At 51.0% G+C, this 15,973-nt stretch overlaps 7 protein-coding genes across 7 annotated transcripts; 3 read left to right on the top strand and 4 right to left on the bottom strand.

The window, feature by feature from the left end:
• Nucleotides 1-1,526: 1,526 nt before the first annotated feature.
• BO97DRAFT_112090 (indoleamine 2,3-dioxygenase) lies at nt 1,527-3,249 on the bottom strand. Its single transcript, XM_025689909.1, has 3 exons — nt 2,724-3,249; nt 2,023-2,646; nt 1,527-1,967 (listed from the first exon to the last, which is right to left on the bottom strand). Exons 1-3 carry the CDS (start codon nt 3,015-3,017, stop codon nt 1,584-1,586), a joined length of 1,302 nt encoding a protein of 433 aa, XP_025550213.1. The 5' UTR covers nt 3,018-3,249; the 3' UTR covers nt 1,527-1,583.
• Nucleotides 3,250-3,458: 209 nt separating this feature from the next.
• Nucleotides 3,459-5,094, top strand: BO97DRAFT_393132 (kynureninase 1). The gene is made up of 4 exons (XM_025693907.1): nt 3,459-3,660; nt 3,718-4,055; nt 4,114-4,591; nt 4,665-5,094. Exons 1-4 carry the CDS (start codon nt 3,516-3,518, stop codon nt 5,078-5,080), a joined length of 1,377 nt encoding a protein of 458 aa, XP_025550212.1. The 5' UTR covers nt 3,459-3,515; the 3' UTR covers nt 5,081-5,094.
• On the bottom strand, nt 5,085-8,099 carry BO97DRAFT_393130 (putative C6 transcription factor). The gene is made up of 6 exons (XM_025693906.1): nt 7,607-8,099; nt 7,371-7,545; nt 7,257-7,312; nt 6,785-7,200; nt 5,840-6,732; nt 5,085-5,780 (listed from the first exon to the last, which is right to left on the bottom strand). The coding sequence occupies exons 1-6, from the start codon at nt 7,672-7,674 to the stop codon at nt 5,328-5,330; spliced, it is 2,061 nt and encodes a 686-aa protein (XP_025550211.1). The 5' UTR covers nt 7,675-8,099; the 3' UTR covers nt 5,085-5,327.
• Nucleotides 8,100-8,647: 548 nt separating this feature from the next.
• Nucleotides 8,648-9,239, bottom strand: BO97DRAFT_348173 (cytochrome c oxidase subunit 7; the record flags this gene model as incomplete). Its single annotated transcript, XM_025691876.1, has 5 exons — nt 8,648-8,677; nt 8,751-8,782; nt 8,837-8,897; nt 8,964-9,042; nt 9,211-9,239. The coding sequence occupies 5 exons, from the start codon at nt 9,237-9,239 to the stop codon at nt 8,648-8,650; spliced, it is 231 nt and encodes a 76-aa protein (XP_025550210.1).
• Nucleotides 9,240-9,537: 298 nt separating this feature from the next.
• BO97DRAFT_478897 (uncharacterized protein) lies at nt 9,538-12,452 on the top strand (the record flags this gene model as incomplete). The annotated part of the gene is made up of 3 exons (XM_025700653.1): nt 9,538-11,901; nt 12,244-12,256; nt 12,358-12,452. Exons 1-3 carry the CDS (start codon nt 9,664-9,666, stop codon nt 12,450-12,452), a joined length of 2,346 nt encoding a protein of 781 aa, XP_025550209.1. The 5' UTR covers nt 9,538-9,663.
• Nucleotides 12,453-12,987: 535 nt separating this feature from the next.
• BO97DRAFT_348295 (copper transporter family protein) lies at nt 12,988-13,623 on the top strand (the record flags this gene model as incomplete). Its single annotated transcript, XM_025691881.1, has 2 exons — nt 12,988-13,430; nt 13,509-13,623. The coding sequence occupies 2 exons, from the start codon at nt 12,988-12,990 to the stop codon at nt 13,621-13,623; spliced, it is 558 nt and encodes a 185-aa protein (XP_025550208.1).
• Nucleotides 13,624-14,077: 454 nt separating this feature from the next.
• BO97DRAFT_371522 (Gfo/Idh/MocA family protein) lies at nt 14,078-15,736 on the bottom strand (the record flags this gene model as incomplete). Its single annotated transcript, XM_025692825.1, has 3 exons — nt 14,078-15,353; nt 15,440-15,573; nt 15,627-15,736. The coding sequence occupies 3 exons, from the start codon at nt 15,734-15,736 to the stop codon at nt 14,233-14,235; spliced, it is 1,365 nt and encodes a 454-aa protein (XP_025550207.1). The 3' UTR covers nt 14,078-14,232.
• Between the last annotated feature and the right edge of the window lie 237 nt (nt 15,737-15,973).

The following is a 15,973-nucleotide window of genomic DNA, read 5'->3' as shown; positions in this document are numbered from 1 at the left end:
TTACCCAGGATGAATTCCAATGCTGCATGCATGCTTCAGGCTTCCGGGCATTCTGGCCGGTCAAACGACATCCTCATGTGCGTGGTTGGGAAGTCAACTGATGTATCTCGAAGAGAGTTGGTAGTCATAAGCCCTTTGAAATCGTGAGAGCATCAAGTAGCTTGTGGATGGGTATTCAGTATAACTTGATAGTGCTGGTTCGGAAGTATAGTCGCACTGGGGTAGCTTGAGCTTACCCCACAAAATATATTTTAAGTTTCTGGAGTGATGATCATAAAGCTTCTCGGCACATCCAGGGTGAACCATCGCGCGACGACCGGATACTTGGATGGATTATAGACTGCCAGTGTGTCCATGAATTACTCTTGTGGCCCGGGGACGGTTGTTCAAATTATCGTTGCCTTATTTCAACCCGGAAGAAGGACATGACATATCAAAACATTCACTCTACCTCAAAATACTGTCCCATGTTCTCTTTCTCCAGGCGATCCACTTATCAGCTCTTTCAAGAAGAAGAAGAAGAAGAAGAATCTCCCGAATAAAAGCTTCCAGGCAAGAGGACAGAATCCATGCCACAATATCGCCTATACTCCCCCCTTCCAACCAAGTCTCTTGAAAGCGTGATTTCCTTGGAAGACACCACGATACACCCATACTTCATTCTAGTTTATCGATAACGGCCAGCCACAGCTCCATCCACAGAGAATACTAGCTTCTTCAACCTTCCGACTTACTACGCCACTCAAGCCCCATAATAAATAACAATCAACAAATCAAACCACAAGCGACAACGTCACTTCATATGAGCAACGTCATCAACAGAGAGAAAAAAAAAAAAAAAAAAAAAAAAAAAAAAGGAAAGAGATAAGTAATACCGCGGGCCGGGGTCCAACCCCCTTCCTCCGTATCTGCCCCCATCTCCGGTCACCGACGGTTCCCGCCGTTGTAAGAACCCGCGGTCCGGATCCGCTTCCGCCTCCGGATCCGTCTCGCTTCGAGAAACAAAAAAAACTGCTGACTCGTGGTGCAGGTCCGAGTCGGGAGCTTATCGCCATATGCACGACGCGACAGGGAATGCCGATCAAGGATGTCATCGTACATGGTGGATCTAGGACCCCGATCCTGCGTTACATGATTCATAGGGGTACTGATTCGTTCGAGGCACTTCCTTTTCGTATTTGTGCGCCTTTTTTGCGACACGAGTAAGGCTTTTTCTGCTGGGGTGGTATTTGACTGTTGATATGTTATGTCCCTCGGGGAGGGATGCTGTAGCTTTTTGGCTTGGTTGCTGAGAATTATATGGTGATCTTCAAGTATTATAGGGTTGTGGAGCATGGGTGTCCTTGTTGTCCATCTCACGATAACGTTGGGGCAAAGGGGGTGCAACGTGTCTCGGGGCTGAAGACTCGTAGTAGTGTGTGTAGGTAGAATACGAAGTCGGTGCTTAGTATCACCTAGCAAAATCTTGAAGAAGAGATGGTTGTTTATCGTGTCATGCGGTTCTCATGCTTTCAAAAAGCGAGTCACACCTTGAATACAGGAGGTCATAGTTCTCGTTTCGCCGCCGCCGCCGCCGCCACGTTTCAATCCGAATAGCAAGCTGCAGCTTTTGTGGTATCTCGTGTCTGCTTCAGGAAGGGAATCAAATCAGTTCCTCCAGTGCCGTGGACTCCATCGGTGACCCCCTGCCCATTCCAGCTTTCCATGCGCGTGGACGTCGTGGTCGCCAGGTTGAGCTGCGAAGAAGTCTCACTTGGGGGCGTCGCACGCGCAGGCCTAATGATGTATCGTGTCACCATCCTGACATGCTTGTCTCGGAACCTTCCCAGTGACATCACGGCTTCGTTGTATGCATCCCGCACAGGTGAGCCAGCCTTGTAGCTGAGAGCGTAAGAGCGAATATTAGCCGTGCGGACCATCATCTCGAGGAAGCGACGGTGGGGGCCTGGCATATAGTTGCGCATTTGCTGGATCCCAGAAGTTAACACCACTAAGCAGTCGATTTCGGAGACTGGCACATACCTCAATGAATCCACCCTTAGAAACAACTGGGGGCTTCCCGTCCGAGCCTTTTGCTTCTCCCGTGGCATGATGCACCACACCAAGGAATATATCAAATGTCTGTATCAGAGAGCTCTGAGCGTTGCTGCCGCCGCTGTGCTGACGCCATTCCCCCTCGCCCTCTCCCATATCGTAGTACACACCCCTGGGCAGTCCAGCTGCCGCCATGTTCTTGCTACCTGCCAGGAAAGGTCGTAGTTGATGGTAGAACGCCGCTGGCTGACAGTGCTCATACATACGCTCCAGAAGCTCTCCAAGCTCGACAAGTCCATCGCTCAGTTGGTCAAGGTGGGATTTCACCAGCGCTGCATCGTCCGCACTGGCGGCCTGAATAGCATTGGTCATCAGTGAAATAAGCTGTGCGCCCTTGGCCTCGAGAGCAACTGAAAGTACGAAAAACCATTCCTCGTCTTTAGTGGCAGTAAACGAGTTGATGACAAATAGGTTATCGGGGTCGGTGAGATCAGTATCGTCTTGTGAGACCTTGAAGTTCCAGAGATTGAGAGCTGCATATGTTGCACACGGCGGGAGCTCTAGATGTTTCGATACCTCAAGAAAAGGCCGTGAGATGGGGGGTGGTAGCACCTGAAATTGAACAAGTCAGATCAGCAACAACACCAACAATAAATGACTAATACAAATCCACAAGGAAGCTCTCTTACTTCGCTAGGTACGTCTCCGCCCCAGATGTAAGCATGAGTAAGATAGGCAAGCACAGAGTATGCTCTTCTCCATTCCGGTTCAGATCCAAGCTTGGAGGTGTTCAGAATTGGCATCTCATTGACAGCCTGTCTTATCGCTCGATTCTTGATACGAGCCGGCAGATCAGAGACGATGCTTTCCCATGGCAAGTAGTATGGGTCGGATAGTTGCTGTAGAGGAGGGCTTTCTGGGAGGAAACCATTCTGAAGGGAAAGAGCGTACTGCTCAAAGGAGACGCCTGGTGTGTTCAACATTTTGAAGGATGTGAAGAAAGTTGAGAGACTGTAATACTCAGATGGATATTCTCATCAACATGAGGGGCACCGGCAACGGTAATTATATAGTATCTCAACAAGTGCATGAATCGGGGCAATCCCGGATCCGGAGCGGGCTATAGTAGAGGTCGTGAGGATGTTGTGACAATGTATCGTACCACCAGTCAGTAAGTGCCGATGATAATCTGCAGAGAAATGCAAGGACTGTGTCAATCACTGAGTTTAAGTTCCAGAATAATATCCGGAACTTTATGTTATAGCTAGATGGGTCATTATCGCGAATCACGGATCTTGAGGCGGAAACGGAACGGCATCCGGTCCGGGTCAACCAGAGACACATCCATCGTCATTCCTTAGTTGACTAGTTATAAATATATGATAATCAAGGGATGTCGCTAGAGACCACTCTGGGTAGAATTTCACTCCAAGTCTCTAAACTCACCGTTCTTCACTACCTATACCTCAACCACCACCACCATGTCGAAGCCTACCTTCACCGAGGAGGCCGCAACGCCTGAGTATGCAGCCCAACTTGACGCACAAGATCATCTAGCTGCATTCAGGGACAAATTCATCATCCCATCAAAGGCCGACATTGCTTCCAAGAAACTCACCAAGCCCGGTAAGTGTCAAAGCAACTGACCCGGCTGTTCCAGATGGTTACTGATGATGTTGGCAGGGCTCTCCTCGGAGCCGTGTATCTACTTCTGCGGTAATTCGCTTGGGATCCAACCGAAAGCTACGGTCAAGTTTGTCGAAGCACAGCTCGACACTTGGGCGTCGATCGGAGTCGGCGGCCATTTCACGGATCTGGAGGGTTCTCCATTGAGACAATGGCAATTGCTTTCAGAGCAAGCTGCTGCTTCCATGAGCAAGATTGTCGGAGCCAAGCCCGAGGAAGTGGCAGCCATGGGAACCCTGACGACGAACCTCCACCTGCTTTTGGCCAGCTTCTACAAACCCACTGCCACCAAGCATAAGATCATCCTGGACTGGAAAGCATTCCCCAGTGATCACGTACGCAGAGACCCTTTCGCGAAACACCTCGGGTCAATTCGCGCTAACTGTGGCATAGTACGCTATCGAATCGCAGATTGCCTGGCATGATCTGGACCCCAAACAGTCCATGGTGCTGATCGGCCCTGAGGAGGGCGAGTACGAGATCTCGACAGAAAGAATTCTGTCCCTCATCGACGAGCATGCTGATGAATCAGCTGTTCTTCTTCTTCCGGGCATCCAATACTATACGGGACAGTTCTTTGACATCAAGAAGATTACCCACTATGCACACTCGCGAAATCTCATTGTCGGATGGGATCTAGCTCACGCATACGCTAATCTGGATTTGAAGCTGCACGACTGGAACGTTGACTTTGCGGCGTGGTGCACATACAAATATGGCAATGCGGGCCCGGGGGCGATGGGCGGACTTTTCGTCCACGAGAAGCATGGCCAGGTCGACTACCGCGAAGGAGAAGACTCCCTAAAGTTCCGTCATCGTTTGACTGGATGGTACGGCGGCGACCGGTCAGTCAGATTCAAGATGGATAACAGTAAGTCTCACCCCTCTGGAGAGGAACGAATTTCTCTTCATACTATGGTGAGCTGACAATCGATCCGTCACAGATTTCAAGCCCATCCGTGGTGCTGGTGGCTTCCAGATCTCGAACCCGTCGGCCATCGATCTCGCAGCTCTGTGTGCTGCCTTATCTGTCTTTGATGGCACGTCAATGGCGGAACTTCGCCGGAAGTCGATTCAGATGACCGCATACCTTGAGTATCTGCTGCTGAAGGACTATGATGAAGAGTCGAGACCGTTCCGCATCATTACTCCGACGAATCATGAAGCAAGAGGAGCCCAGCTTAGTCTGTTGCTCAAGCCTGGACTGCTGCAGAATGTAGCCCAAAAGCTGCAGGAAGCCGGGATCGTCTGCGATAAACGGGAACCAGGCGTAGTGCGTGTGGCACCCGTTCCGCTGTACAACACTTTTAGTGAGGTTTGGACCTTTGTCCGGATTTTCAGGGAGGCACTAAAAGGTTGAGCCCGACCAGTAGCGGAAAGGGACCAAGTCGATATAGACGAGTGTACAAACTTCATGATAATGTATATAAAATTCAATTCCAAGCCTCTCAGAGCGTGCGCCCCATGTCTTGCATGCTCAACGGTTCGTAGACCCCAAGCATTGGAATTTCGACTTTCTACAGATAGCTAGCGGGCAATATTAAGCGCACCTTTCTCCTTGCCATCATCCACGAATGCAACTAATATCCTTGGTGTGGAACTAGGTATCAGAGATGGCCGAAAGTATCTCTGCAATCACCCCTCGGCAAGAAGTCTTGGGCTTGGGAAAAAAAATTCGCTGCCAAGATTGAGAACTCATCATCCAATGGATCCGGGGCCTGGGGCGAGCCCATAGACCCCATTGAATACTGTCCACCTGCCAGGAGCGGTGTATGAAGATTGAGCTGCGAGCCTGGTGATGAGGCTGAGGTGTGATGGGAATGTAGACGGAAAGGTTCAGGCAAGGGCGATGTTTGCGATACTTCAGCCGCGATCGTAGGAGGTTCGGAGTACAAAGAGTCGCCAAACATACGGCGAGCCGAGTCGGTGTCACTATTGGAGGAGTATTCAAGGATCTCCCAGAACCGGGACAGATCAATGAGTAGATACTTATTCTGTGATCCCGACGCTGGTTGGTAGGATGCAGACACCGCATATTCCAGCTTATGTAGCCTGTCCGCCTAGAGACACAATTTCAATTAGCTGCCGGATTGTGAAGGAGACATATGTATCAGCTCACCAATCGCGCCATGTGAGGCCATTTCTGACCTAGACTTTGCACAAATCTAACACACCTGTAGAACCGTTCCCGCTTTTCATCACGAATGGCAGCATTCTCGGTGAAGCTAAGCTGCAGTTCAATTGTTGCTACCACCGCGGCGCTATACCCAAGGAACGGATCCGAGATTGTAAAGCCTTTCTCTTCGAAGAAGTTGATGAAGTGTATGATCCAAGTTGTATGTGATGAAATGAGGTCCGAGCTATGCTGGAGAAATATCTCGGGAATGGTACTTCGGAAATTTCTGAGACTGAGTGAAAGAAGAAGCGGGTGGTTGACCAGACACAGAATTGTGTGGTACAAGAATTGGTTCAATAGCCAGGGGCCCCAGTAGTCTCTTCTAGCTTGAAGTTCTTCAAGTGTTCTTTCACTGAGACTAGCTGGTTTGAATCTGTGGCTGTAAGGCATCTGAGTCTCGAGGTCCATTTGAGCAGCCAAGATTTCAGAATAATCTGATTCTGACGACCAAGGAGGCAGCTTCCCAGGCTTTCCATGACGCCGGACATACTTCGCAGTCTTTGCAAACACGCCACTGAGCATGATCATGTATGCGAGAATACCCTGGTCCTGCATTCCTGATGATCTGGTTTCATCGACCGCATCACTTAGTGAGTTAGGTGGCGGAGGCCTATTTGGGCTTGCGGGGAAATGGGGAAAGCTTCCCTCTGGAAAGTCCAAATTGTCGACATCAACACCATGGAGACGTTTTAGCAAACATATGCTCCAGAAGCAACGCCTGCGTTCTTCCCGAGCTAGAGAGGATTGTAATGATTGCGATTCGGAGCCCAAGTTAGCACACTGTGCCAGGTTCATTGCCAAGCTGCAATGAATACTAGAGCGATGTGTATTGCCATCTGTTTTAATTGGTCAATAAGCGTGTGTGCCAGCCATTGACGGAATACCTACTGGTAAAGTCAACTAAACTGAGTAGGCACAGGCTCTGAAGGGTCGAGAGCTCAACCGGGCCTTCAGAAACCCTTTTCATCACCAGGCCTCGTGCAACTTCAGTATAGCCGTTGATGAGAGTTGGGAGTTCTTCGGGGCGTGCGGCCTCGTCATCCGAAAACCGTACACTCAAGGCCATTATGGCATAGATGATTTCTGGATCACGAGTTGGCAGGCTTCTTAAGAAACTCTCCCTCTGAAAAAGTGGGAGAGGTTGAGAGTCGCAGTAAAGCAGATACAGTTCTGCTATAGATAATACCTTTTCCCATCGAGGTAACGGTGTGAGTGAATTCAGCGGCGATGTATTCGAGGCATTGGCCAGACCAAGTGGCCTAGTTAGTGGTACTGTCTGTTGAGTGCGACTCGGTGCATCTCGCCTGGCGAGAGATTCATCAGACACTTGTGTAGAAACATCGGGAATGTGACTTCTTACCCAAGGGCATCGAGAAACTCGCTCATCTTGGCTTCCCAGCTTCCAAGGCGATCTTCCTATAAGTACACGAGGTAAGCCCGCGCTTGAGTGGAAGTAAAATGTGACTGAGCATACTAATATCTGAGAAATCCTAGTCTCCGAGGAGGATATGCCAGAGACCGGTCCTCCTGGAGGATGAGAGCCATTTGTCAATGACCTTCGTTGCTCTCCAGCATAGGTACATGTTTGATTCAATCGCGCACACAGAGAGCAGCTAGGTTGTTCCCCTGGACATTTTGCCTTTTTCCGTCTGCAATAAATTATCGTCACTAAGTCATAAAGCACGATTCGGGTCAGCTAGTCCGGCTTACCTGCATGGTTCACAGGCTTGTCGCACTCGCTTAGCGGGCCGCTCAGGGGTAGAGGACTCAAATTCCATGCCAGCACAATGTTTTTATAATATCCACACTCTTTGAGTTATGTGCAACCCAGTAATAGAATATTTGATGTGGCTTGCTTCTATTGATGATCCTGAAAGTGTTGGTCTACCACAGGAGTTTTAGTCTGCTGCAGTAGCGTTGTCAAGAACATGAATATTGAGGGATGGGTGCATTATACATCAGCCAGAGGAGCGAGTCATTGGTGATGGGGATAGCCCGAGGATTGAGAATTAAATGTAACAAGGTCACCCTCAGTCAAAGACATCAAAAACAACATGGCTAGGGAGTAACTAGCGCATGCTTGTGCTTGTGTATGGAAAGATCGCTCTGGTCGGGATGAACCGCAATTAATGGATGACTAATCCAATGACCAGTGCAGCAATAACTAGCTACTGATAGAGGACTTTTGGTAAGTCGATGTCGGTAATAAGCGAGCGAATTGACGATTAGGTAGTAAGTGGTGCATTCACGTAGATGATATCATGAGGCATGCTAATTCTATCCAATAACATTGACTTAAGTTTGGCAGCCCTTCCTCCGAATTCGATATGGCATGATCAAAGATCCTTCGAGGGAGAACACCACTACGGCACGCAAGCTCACACCCACCAACCCATGTGAGATGCCATAAGAGTCCTGCGAGTTCACCAAGCAGTAATTGTACGCTGAAAGCGTGACACAAGCCCATGTCTAAGGTATCAGTACATTTCGAAACCAGCTCCTCGCGCCCTGCAAGCACATTAAGCTCTCCGTAGCCGCACGGATTGAATGTGGTGTAGAACTTCAAGCTGAGACAGGAAATTCGAGGAAAGATTTCACACATTGACGCCCTAGCTTAACGTATGTACAACGTCGATAATCCCAGTCTTCCTCTCAGGCAACCCGTTACAGAACCCAATCGCACCGCCAAGTCGAGCCAAGGAATGTCATCGCGAGACGCTGCGGGATGATAGTTGGTGTAGTATTAGGCGTTTACTCCTTGCCGAAGAAGGTCTTGTGGCCCTATAGTACAGATCAGTATTGAGTCCCTCCAGCAAGAACGATCGAGGGCGATATGTTCGCGGGCAGCACTTACGAAAACCATGCGGACCATGGCGTAGGTGGTAGCTGAAGACATGTTAGTATGGGTACGTCGGAAGCGCGAGGACGAAAATTGCTCACCAATGCCGAGGCCGTAGACGGAGACGAGGTAGGGGTACATGATGTAGTTGCTGCGCTCGGTCTGTGTTGAATGACGATGATGGTGAGATCTTCCATGCTACCATATCGCCTTGCCAGACCGACTAACCTTGTACCACTGACGCTTGCCGTCGTGCTTCTGGAAAAGACGCTGGTAGTAGGGGACGCGGTTCTCACGGAACACGAATCTATAGAGATTTACAGCCTATATCAGCGATCTGGAAGCCAATTGGGGCAGAAACAGTGGTCATGGCCCGATCAATGGTGCGTGAACCGAGCTGACGAACGAGTCATGAATCGGGAGCGCAGACGCCGTGCGAGAAGGTAAAAGACTAGAACAAGCAGTAGGGACTTACCCAGCCATGCGAGGAGCGGTGCGGAACATTGTGGCGGTTGCGCAAATGCGACAATAACGAGGTTATCTAGAGAATAGAGACGAGAATGGCAGCTTGAAGATTAGCAGTAACAATGATCAGTCGATGTCGTGAAGTGTGGACCCGACCATGGTCTAGTCACGTGATGTTATTCCTCCCACTTCCGCCTTTGAGATTCAAGGCTTATTAATTCTCACGTGATAAGATGCTAGAGCTAACTCAACAGGGTATGGCTGACAGACAGCCTGGTCAGGTCCTGCAGTGCCGCTGGCCCCAGAAAAGTAGATTCCGCGGCATTCTCCAGGGTGTGCAAACACATGAGCTCAATTACCACCGATTTTCACATGTGGAAGAGATTTTACATACCCTTAGGGAGCGAATGAGGACGATGGTCAGATTTATCGTTGTTCTCTTTCCTTCTCCGTCTCAAGACTCATGCGCCCGGCTCTTCTTCGATTACTGAGGAGACCGTCAGCTCTTTCGGTTCTCGACTCCCTGATCTCAGCGCCTGTCGGAGTTGAACAATTCGAGCTTAGACGCGATTCAAGATGCTTGCGCTGTCTTACAAAGAGTACTCAACAGGAGCAACACGTATCAACTGCCAATTCAGAACACCCCGCTCCTCAGGAATGCTCCTCTCCATCAACAAAGCGAACATTGAGCTTTCAGGTCCATAATATCAAGGCACCAAAGAGGCAAGCAGAGGACAACGCTGAACCTGGAGAAGCCTCCACCAATAGGGCACCCTCTCGCCTATCACGATTCCGATTACAACCGGACAAGCTAGAATTTGAGTCGGATATTGGACATACACGCGACATCGGGACTCGTCTAGTGGATAATCCACTCCACCGGAATGATTTCAATTTATGGGTAGAGCTCTTACGCTACCGTCAACGGCATCATGGAGATCAAGGAACAATGGCCATTTGGGAGGCTCTGACAGATCGCGTGGACGGCGTGCAACTTCCAGTGGACGGGGAACTGGCGGATTTTCTCTGGCAAAGCTTTGTCAACGTCGGTTTCAAGCGGGAAATTGTGATCACCGAGGTGGTTGAATATGCGCGAGAGCTGTGGGATTCGACCGGAAAACGATGGCCCAAACTCTACGAAAGTGTTGTCGGCGGGTTCATTGAACGCGGCATGAACCATCAGGCTGAAGAATGGCACCAAAGACTTCAGGATCCACATCTGGCATGTCCGAATGACGTTTTGCATGTTCTCAGACCAGATGTCGCCGTTCAACACTCTGTCAGTACCGTTGCGAGTCTGTCCAAAACCGAACACAAGGGCTTCCTGCCAAGCTTATCGGCTTTTCGCAACATTTGCCGGTCAGTGGAAGGTCACCAGATATATGTCCCTGTCATGTCTGCGCTTCTTAAAAATCATCTTTCTGCTCAGGAATTGGTCCTCATGCATTTATTCTTAGTCGGTAAGGGCGATCACCCCCGCTCTTACAGAGACATAGAGCCGGTGATGCATGGTGCGGAAAAGCGCGGCCTACGAATATTCCGGCAGAAACTGCGAGCTTATGTCAACTCTCGGTTCCTCAGTGAGATCAAAGCCTCTGAGGTTGAAGACTCTGGGCAGCCTCATGCATTGCCAGTGAACCTCAACGAAGGAGAGCTTTCGCGTCAACTGAAGCCCGTCCCGGATGAATTCGGCGCGCGCATATTCGCTACCGACGCTCTCAAATTCGAGCTCATTCTTTCTGGCCTCAAGATGTTTGGCGCGACATCCATCGGACCACAGTCATTACGGGAAATGGCATTGAGAGCGCATGGGACACAAGATATTTTAGAGAAAATTCGACTGCTGCGGGAAGCAGGTATTTCCATTGGTGACTCAATCTTTTCCCGCCTTGTCCGCAAGCTAGCTGCCGAAAATCGTGGCATTGTTCTGGCAGATCTACTTCGAAGTGACCAGCATCCGGACGTGCTGGAGGATGCGGGTATACAAGAATCCCTCTTGCTGTCTTATTACATCAGCCACGATTTGCGTCTCTACAACCTGACTCTGGCAATCCTCAGCGAAGTCGCCGATGAAGGGCCATATCTGTTCAACATTCATTTTCGAAAACACCTGGCAGCCGGCGAGTGGGAGTTGGCATCAAAAGTGGTTGACGAACTGACTTTGCGCGGAGAGGTCCTGGACGAAAAAAGCATCGACTTCATGATAAGGCATGTCTTGACACCTCGACGGCCTGGGTCTGGACCAGTACGAAGCCAGAACCGGCCACCAACATCTGAAGTGGCATTCGTCTTTCGTGTGCTACAACGCGTCATTCCTCTGGGGGCAACTGTGTCCGCTGGGCTCTGGATCGAGTTGATCAAACGACTAGGTCAAACAAATTCCTGGACCGAGCTTCGGAACTGCTGCCTTTGGCTGGCTCGTCAATATTCTCCGACCGTACAGCAGAAGGATATTCCGTTGGAAATAATTTCAACTTCCAGTAGAGTGTGGCCTAGTCGTACTCCATCTTCGGCAGAGGAGAATGCTGACATCCTCCGCACCATATTTAGCCAACAACTTCAGGGAGCTCTCGTGCATTGGGGGTTTAGGATGCGAGTCTCCTCGAACGCCAACCGCTACAACCCGGTCACAGACCAGGTTCCATGGGTACGAGGCCTCATCCTTCTGCGGGAGTTGGAGCGTAACGGAGTCGATCTGAAGGTAAGCAGCATCAGCCGTGCGTGCCGGCAGCGCCTTGCTATTCTTTTTGGAAAACGCCGGTGGTCTAGCCGTCGTATGAACCGTATGTTGCGGCGCGAGAATCCTTATACTCTTCAGAAGGTACTTGGTGATATTAGCAATGTTTGGGGAGAGCCATCCTTGTTTGCAGGTCGGGAGCACATTGACGTGTTTCGACTGATTAATCCACCGAGCTCGAAGATGTCGTACCGCAGGACACGAAAAACCCTCTGGAGGAGGAGAACATTGCTGGAAATGACTCTGGCCCAACGCCGGTCATGATGTACTATACAATAAGCAAATATATAAAACTATAAAATACAGGATGGTCAACTAAGTTAGTTTGGAATGGGTGTCTTACGAATACCAAGGTTACTAGTAGGAGAGCACACAAGGAGGGAGCCTGAAACCAGAATGCCTATAGAGAAACACTGACAGATAAGCGACAAGGCTGGAACGGGACCATTCCGTGGGAGCAGCAAAGAGTCGAGCTGGATCCAGTCAACATCTTCTTTGGCAATCAGTGTATTTGATAATAATCTTCTCACCTGCTTTAATTTTGACCTTGAGGGCGCAAGACTTGCCTGGTTTGGGAATAATCAGGAATAGCGGAGTCATAATCTGCTCACCTCCACCGCCCGTGTGTCCGCTGCTTTCGGCCTGGCTGGACGGTGTCGAGGCCTCTCATTGGTTGCGGCCACCCAAAATGTGCTCAAAGCAATCTATTCAGGTTCTCAAATGCCAATGCCCTCGTGTCTGGTCTGGTCTGGTCTCCAGAATTTATGGAGTTGTCAATAATCCAGATTGAATTGCTGCTCGGCCATGGCTAAGATATCGTCGCGGGTCGGCCCTCTCTCTCTTTCTACTCTTTCTCTCATTTCGTCTGTTTCTTCTCTCAACTGTCCTTCGCGCAATCGTGGTCTTCCTCCATACAACAAATAAACACACTGTTCCGAGTCAACTTGGCATACAGTACTTGATATCCGATCTCGAGTCAATACCACTCTATCAGACCATCGAAGACCGGATATTCGATCCAACCCGCCAGCCACAATGGACATGAGCAGCATGGACCACAGCTCCTCGTCATCCTCATCAATGTCCTCCTCGATGACGATGGCCATGGTCTTCACGAACAGCCACGACACGGCACTCTTCTCCTCGCAATGGACGCCCTCCAGCAGCGGCACCTACGCCGGCACATGCATCTTCCTGATCGTGCTGGCGATCATCGGCCGCCTGCTCGTCGCCTTCAAGGCCCTGATGGAGCAGCGCTGGCTCAGCGCCCACCTCCGCCGCCGCTACATCGTCGTGGCCGGCCAATCCACCGAAGCGGGCCGCATCGCTGCCGACCCGGACGCCAAGGGTGCCACGCTCATCACCGCCCAGGGCGTCGAGGAGAACGTCCGCGTCGTCCGCCGCACCACCCGCGAGCCTCTCCCCTGGCGCTTCAGCGTCGATCTGCCCCGTGCCCTGATCTACCTCGTCATAACGGGAGTCTCTTATCTTCTGTACGTTTTTCTTTCCCCCCAGCGCCGCAACCCGATCTCCGCGAATCTTTTGCTGATTTTACCTTCCCCCTCTTGCAGCATGTTGGCCGTCATGACCATGAACATCGGCTACTTCTGCTCTGTTCTTGCTGGGGCGTTCCTCGGTGAGCTGGCGGTTGGGCGGTATATTCAGGGGAGTGAGCATGATCATTGAAACTTGGTTGATTTATGATTTGCATTCCGGAGTTTGGGGTCACTGTGGTATGCCCCGCATGGTGTACTTGTCATTTTTTTTTTCATATTGGGATGGATGGCGTTTTGCTCTATGCATTGATAGCGCTTAGCATGCATTGTTGAAGATACCTTTGAGACCAAACACACCACTTACGAACTGTTACGACTTTTACTGCTCTGCTGGGCGACAGCTGGTGTCTATGCCCTTTGGGGGTGTGGTATGCTGTACATACATAGACACGGATGCAGAAAGATACTGGTACATATTTTGGCTTTGATGGGCTATGGGCGCGAACTAGATAAATAGATAACTAAGCCTCATTGAAGAATGCTATTCAACGACAGAATCCCACATGCAGGAAGGAGTTCGTTTGCGTCTCGGCTGGAGAACCGAGGAGGTATAATCACCCCGCCGATCCACCGCATGCCATTGGCGCGGAAAGGGGTATCTGCCAAGAGCACTCACTCATTGCTCCATTGCGGTTTAGGAAGATCACAAAGAATTAAGCGTGCAACAACAACAACACCTCCTAATTTGCTCTCGATAAGCAATGTAGCACAACGTCAGACAAAAAATGCGTCTCGACTCTCAACCCTCAAACGCCCTCGTCGGCCGCACCTTCAACCCAGCGCGCCGATACGTCTGATCCACCGCCTCCATCTGGCGAATACTCTCCGCCGCATCGATCCACACGCCGGACCCTTTCCTTTTCCTGATGCGATTCACAAACTCCTCCAGCTGACACCGCCAGGTGGTCCACCAGTCGCGATATGTCTCCGCCCGTGCATCGGGCCAGTTATACGCCTTGAGGTACTGCACCTCCGTCCACGCCTTCGAGAGCGCGCCGTTGCGGTAGAGCGTGTGTCGGTCCTGCACGTCGATCCGGTGGTACACCGTCGGCAGGATCATGTTCCAGATCGTGACGGTCCGCTGCACGAAATGCTGCGTCTCGGTGCCGCCCTGCGACGCCACCAGGATCTCCGCCAGGATGGCTTCGGTCTCTGGCCATGCGAGCCCTGGGAGGGAGAGCGATCGCACCCATTTTGGCAGCGCCCGGATCGCGTTCCAGCTGCCTGTGTGCGCGAGGTCGCCGGCGATGTGTGCCCGTTTGGGCGCGTGGTTTGGTGCGGAGGTGGTTTGGTATGTTGCTGAGATGGCGGTGTCGATTTGTGGCTCTTCGTCTTGTTCTTCTGCTTCGCAGGCTGGGGATTTCGTGGTGGTGGCGGTGGTGGTGCGGGTTGATGAGGGGAAAGGTGTGTATTGCACGTCTGTGACGAGGAGGGCTGACTCTCGGCCCAGGACTTGTCGTACGCAGGACAGCGGGTACGTCGCTACGTCCATGAGGCATCCACCGGAAAGACCGTACTTGAACCGGATGTCATGTGGCCGGATGTAGCCCTTCGGGAGGTGAAATTGTGAGCTCGTGTCCACCACTGTGCCGGCGCCCCATGGGGTTTCGCGGGTCAGCGTCAGGAAGGTCTGCCAGGCTGGGTGGAATTGGTGGTGAAAGGCTTCGAGAAGGACGGGAGCGTTGGGCCCGGTGGCTAGGGGGTGGGTGAAGAGCGCGCGGGCTTCGGCTGCATTGGAGCATGACGGTTTCTCCAGGAGGACGTGCTTGCCTACTTCCAGGGAGCGGAGGGCCCATTCGTAGTGGTGTGAGTTGGGGAGGGCGATGTAGACGGCGTCAATGCTGGGGTCGTTGAGGAGGTCTAAGGGTGCGTTAAGTTCCTTGTTCAAAGTGCAACGTGCATGGTGGATATAAAGGTGCGATGGAGGTTTGGATGATGGCTTATACCTTGGTATGAGCGATGCACGATTGGAATGTTGTGTTTCTTCGCATACTGGCGTGCGCGGGCTGAGTCGCGGGCAGCCACTGCTGCAACAATGACCTCTGGATGGGACTCTGCCGGCGCGATCACGGAGTATGGGCTATCTCAGGTCAACAGGATGCAGTTCGGTAGATATCAGGCTGTGTGCCTCACGCTATGTTGGATGCTCCGAGTAGACCGATTCGTATGGCGTCATCTTTCTTCGCTGGAGTAGGCGGATTGAGGATGTAATAAATGCGTTGAAGGAAGCCCAAGAGCGCCATGGCCAGTTGAATATATCCACCTTTCTGCGTGCGATGATCGTCTGATGCGAGATGGAGATGTCATATTTGGTGTTGAGTGCTGACTGGGACGTGGTTACTCCGCACATGAATCTTGGTTCCACCACGTACAAAGGCAACGAAGGAGGGGTCCGGAACATTATTCAGATACTTCTTTGGTATGTACATCGTGCGCTTTATGATATACGTGGAAAGATAAGTAGCCAGTATGATAATTGA

This window comes from Aspergillus homomorphus, assembly GCF_003184865.1.
Source record: "Aspergillus homomorphus CBS 101889 unplaced genomic scaffold BO97scaffold_25, whole genome shotgun sequence".
NCBI lineage: Eukaryota > Fungi > Ascomycota > Eurotiomycetes > Eurotiales > Aspergillaceae > Aspergillus > Aspergillus homomorphus.
The sequence above is the reverse complement of the archived record's forward strand: the minus strand, read 5'-3'. Positions and strand labels throughout refer to the sequence as shown.

What these genes read in the sequence shown, in the direction of transcription:
- BO97DRAFT_112090 (XM_025689909.1), bottom strand. Translation starts at nt 3,017, where the DNA reads ATGTTGAACACACCAGGCGTCTCCTTTGAGCAGTACGCTCTTTCCCTT. An exon ending in GCGGAGACGTACCTAGCGAA is followed by an intron (nt 2,647 to 2,723) that starts GTAAGAGAGCTT and finishes GTTCAATTTCAG; the next exon opens with GTGCTACCACCCCCCATCTC. An exon ending in CTAAGGGTGGATTCATTGAG is followed by an intron (nt 1,968 to 2,022) that starts GTATGTGCCAGT and finishes TCTGGGATCCAG; the next exon opens with CAAATGCGCAACTATATGCC.
- BO97DRAFT_393132 (XM_025693907.1), top strand. Translation starts at nt 3,516, where the DNA reads ATGTCGAAGCCTACCTTCACCGAGGAGGCCGCAACGCCTGAGTATGCA. An exon ending in AAGCATTCCCCAGTGATCAC is followed by an intron (nt 4,056 to 4,113) that starts GTACGCAGAGAC and finishes ACTGTGGCATAG; the next exon opens with TACGCTATCGAATCGCAGAT. An exon ending in CAGATTCAAGATGGATAACA is followed by an intron (nt 4,592 to 4,664) that starts GTAAGTCTCACC and finishes GATCCGTCACAG; the next exon opens with ATTTCAAGCCCATCCGTGGT.
- BO97DRAFT_393130 (XM_025693906.1), bottom strand. Translation starts at nt 7,674, where the DNA reads ATGGAATTTGAGTCCTCTACCCCTGAGCGGCCCGCTAAGCGAGTGCGA. An exon ending in CAAGCCTGTGAACCATGCAG is followed by an intron (nt 7,546 to 7,606) that starts GTAAGCCGGACT and finishes AATTTATTGCAG; the next exon opens with ACGGAAAAAGGCAAAATGTC. An exon ending in CTAGGATTTCTCAGATATTA is followed by an intron (nt 7,313 to 7,370) that starts GTATGCTCAGTC and finishes GTGTACTTATAG; the next exon opens with GAAGATCGCCTTGGAAGCTG.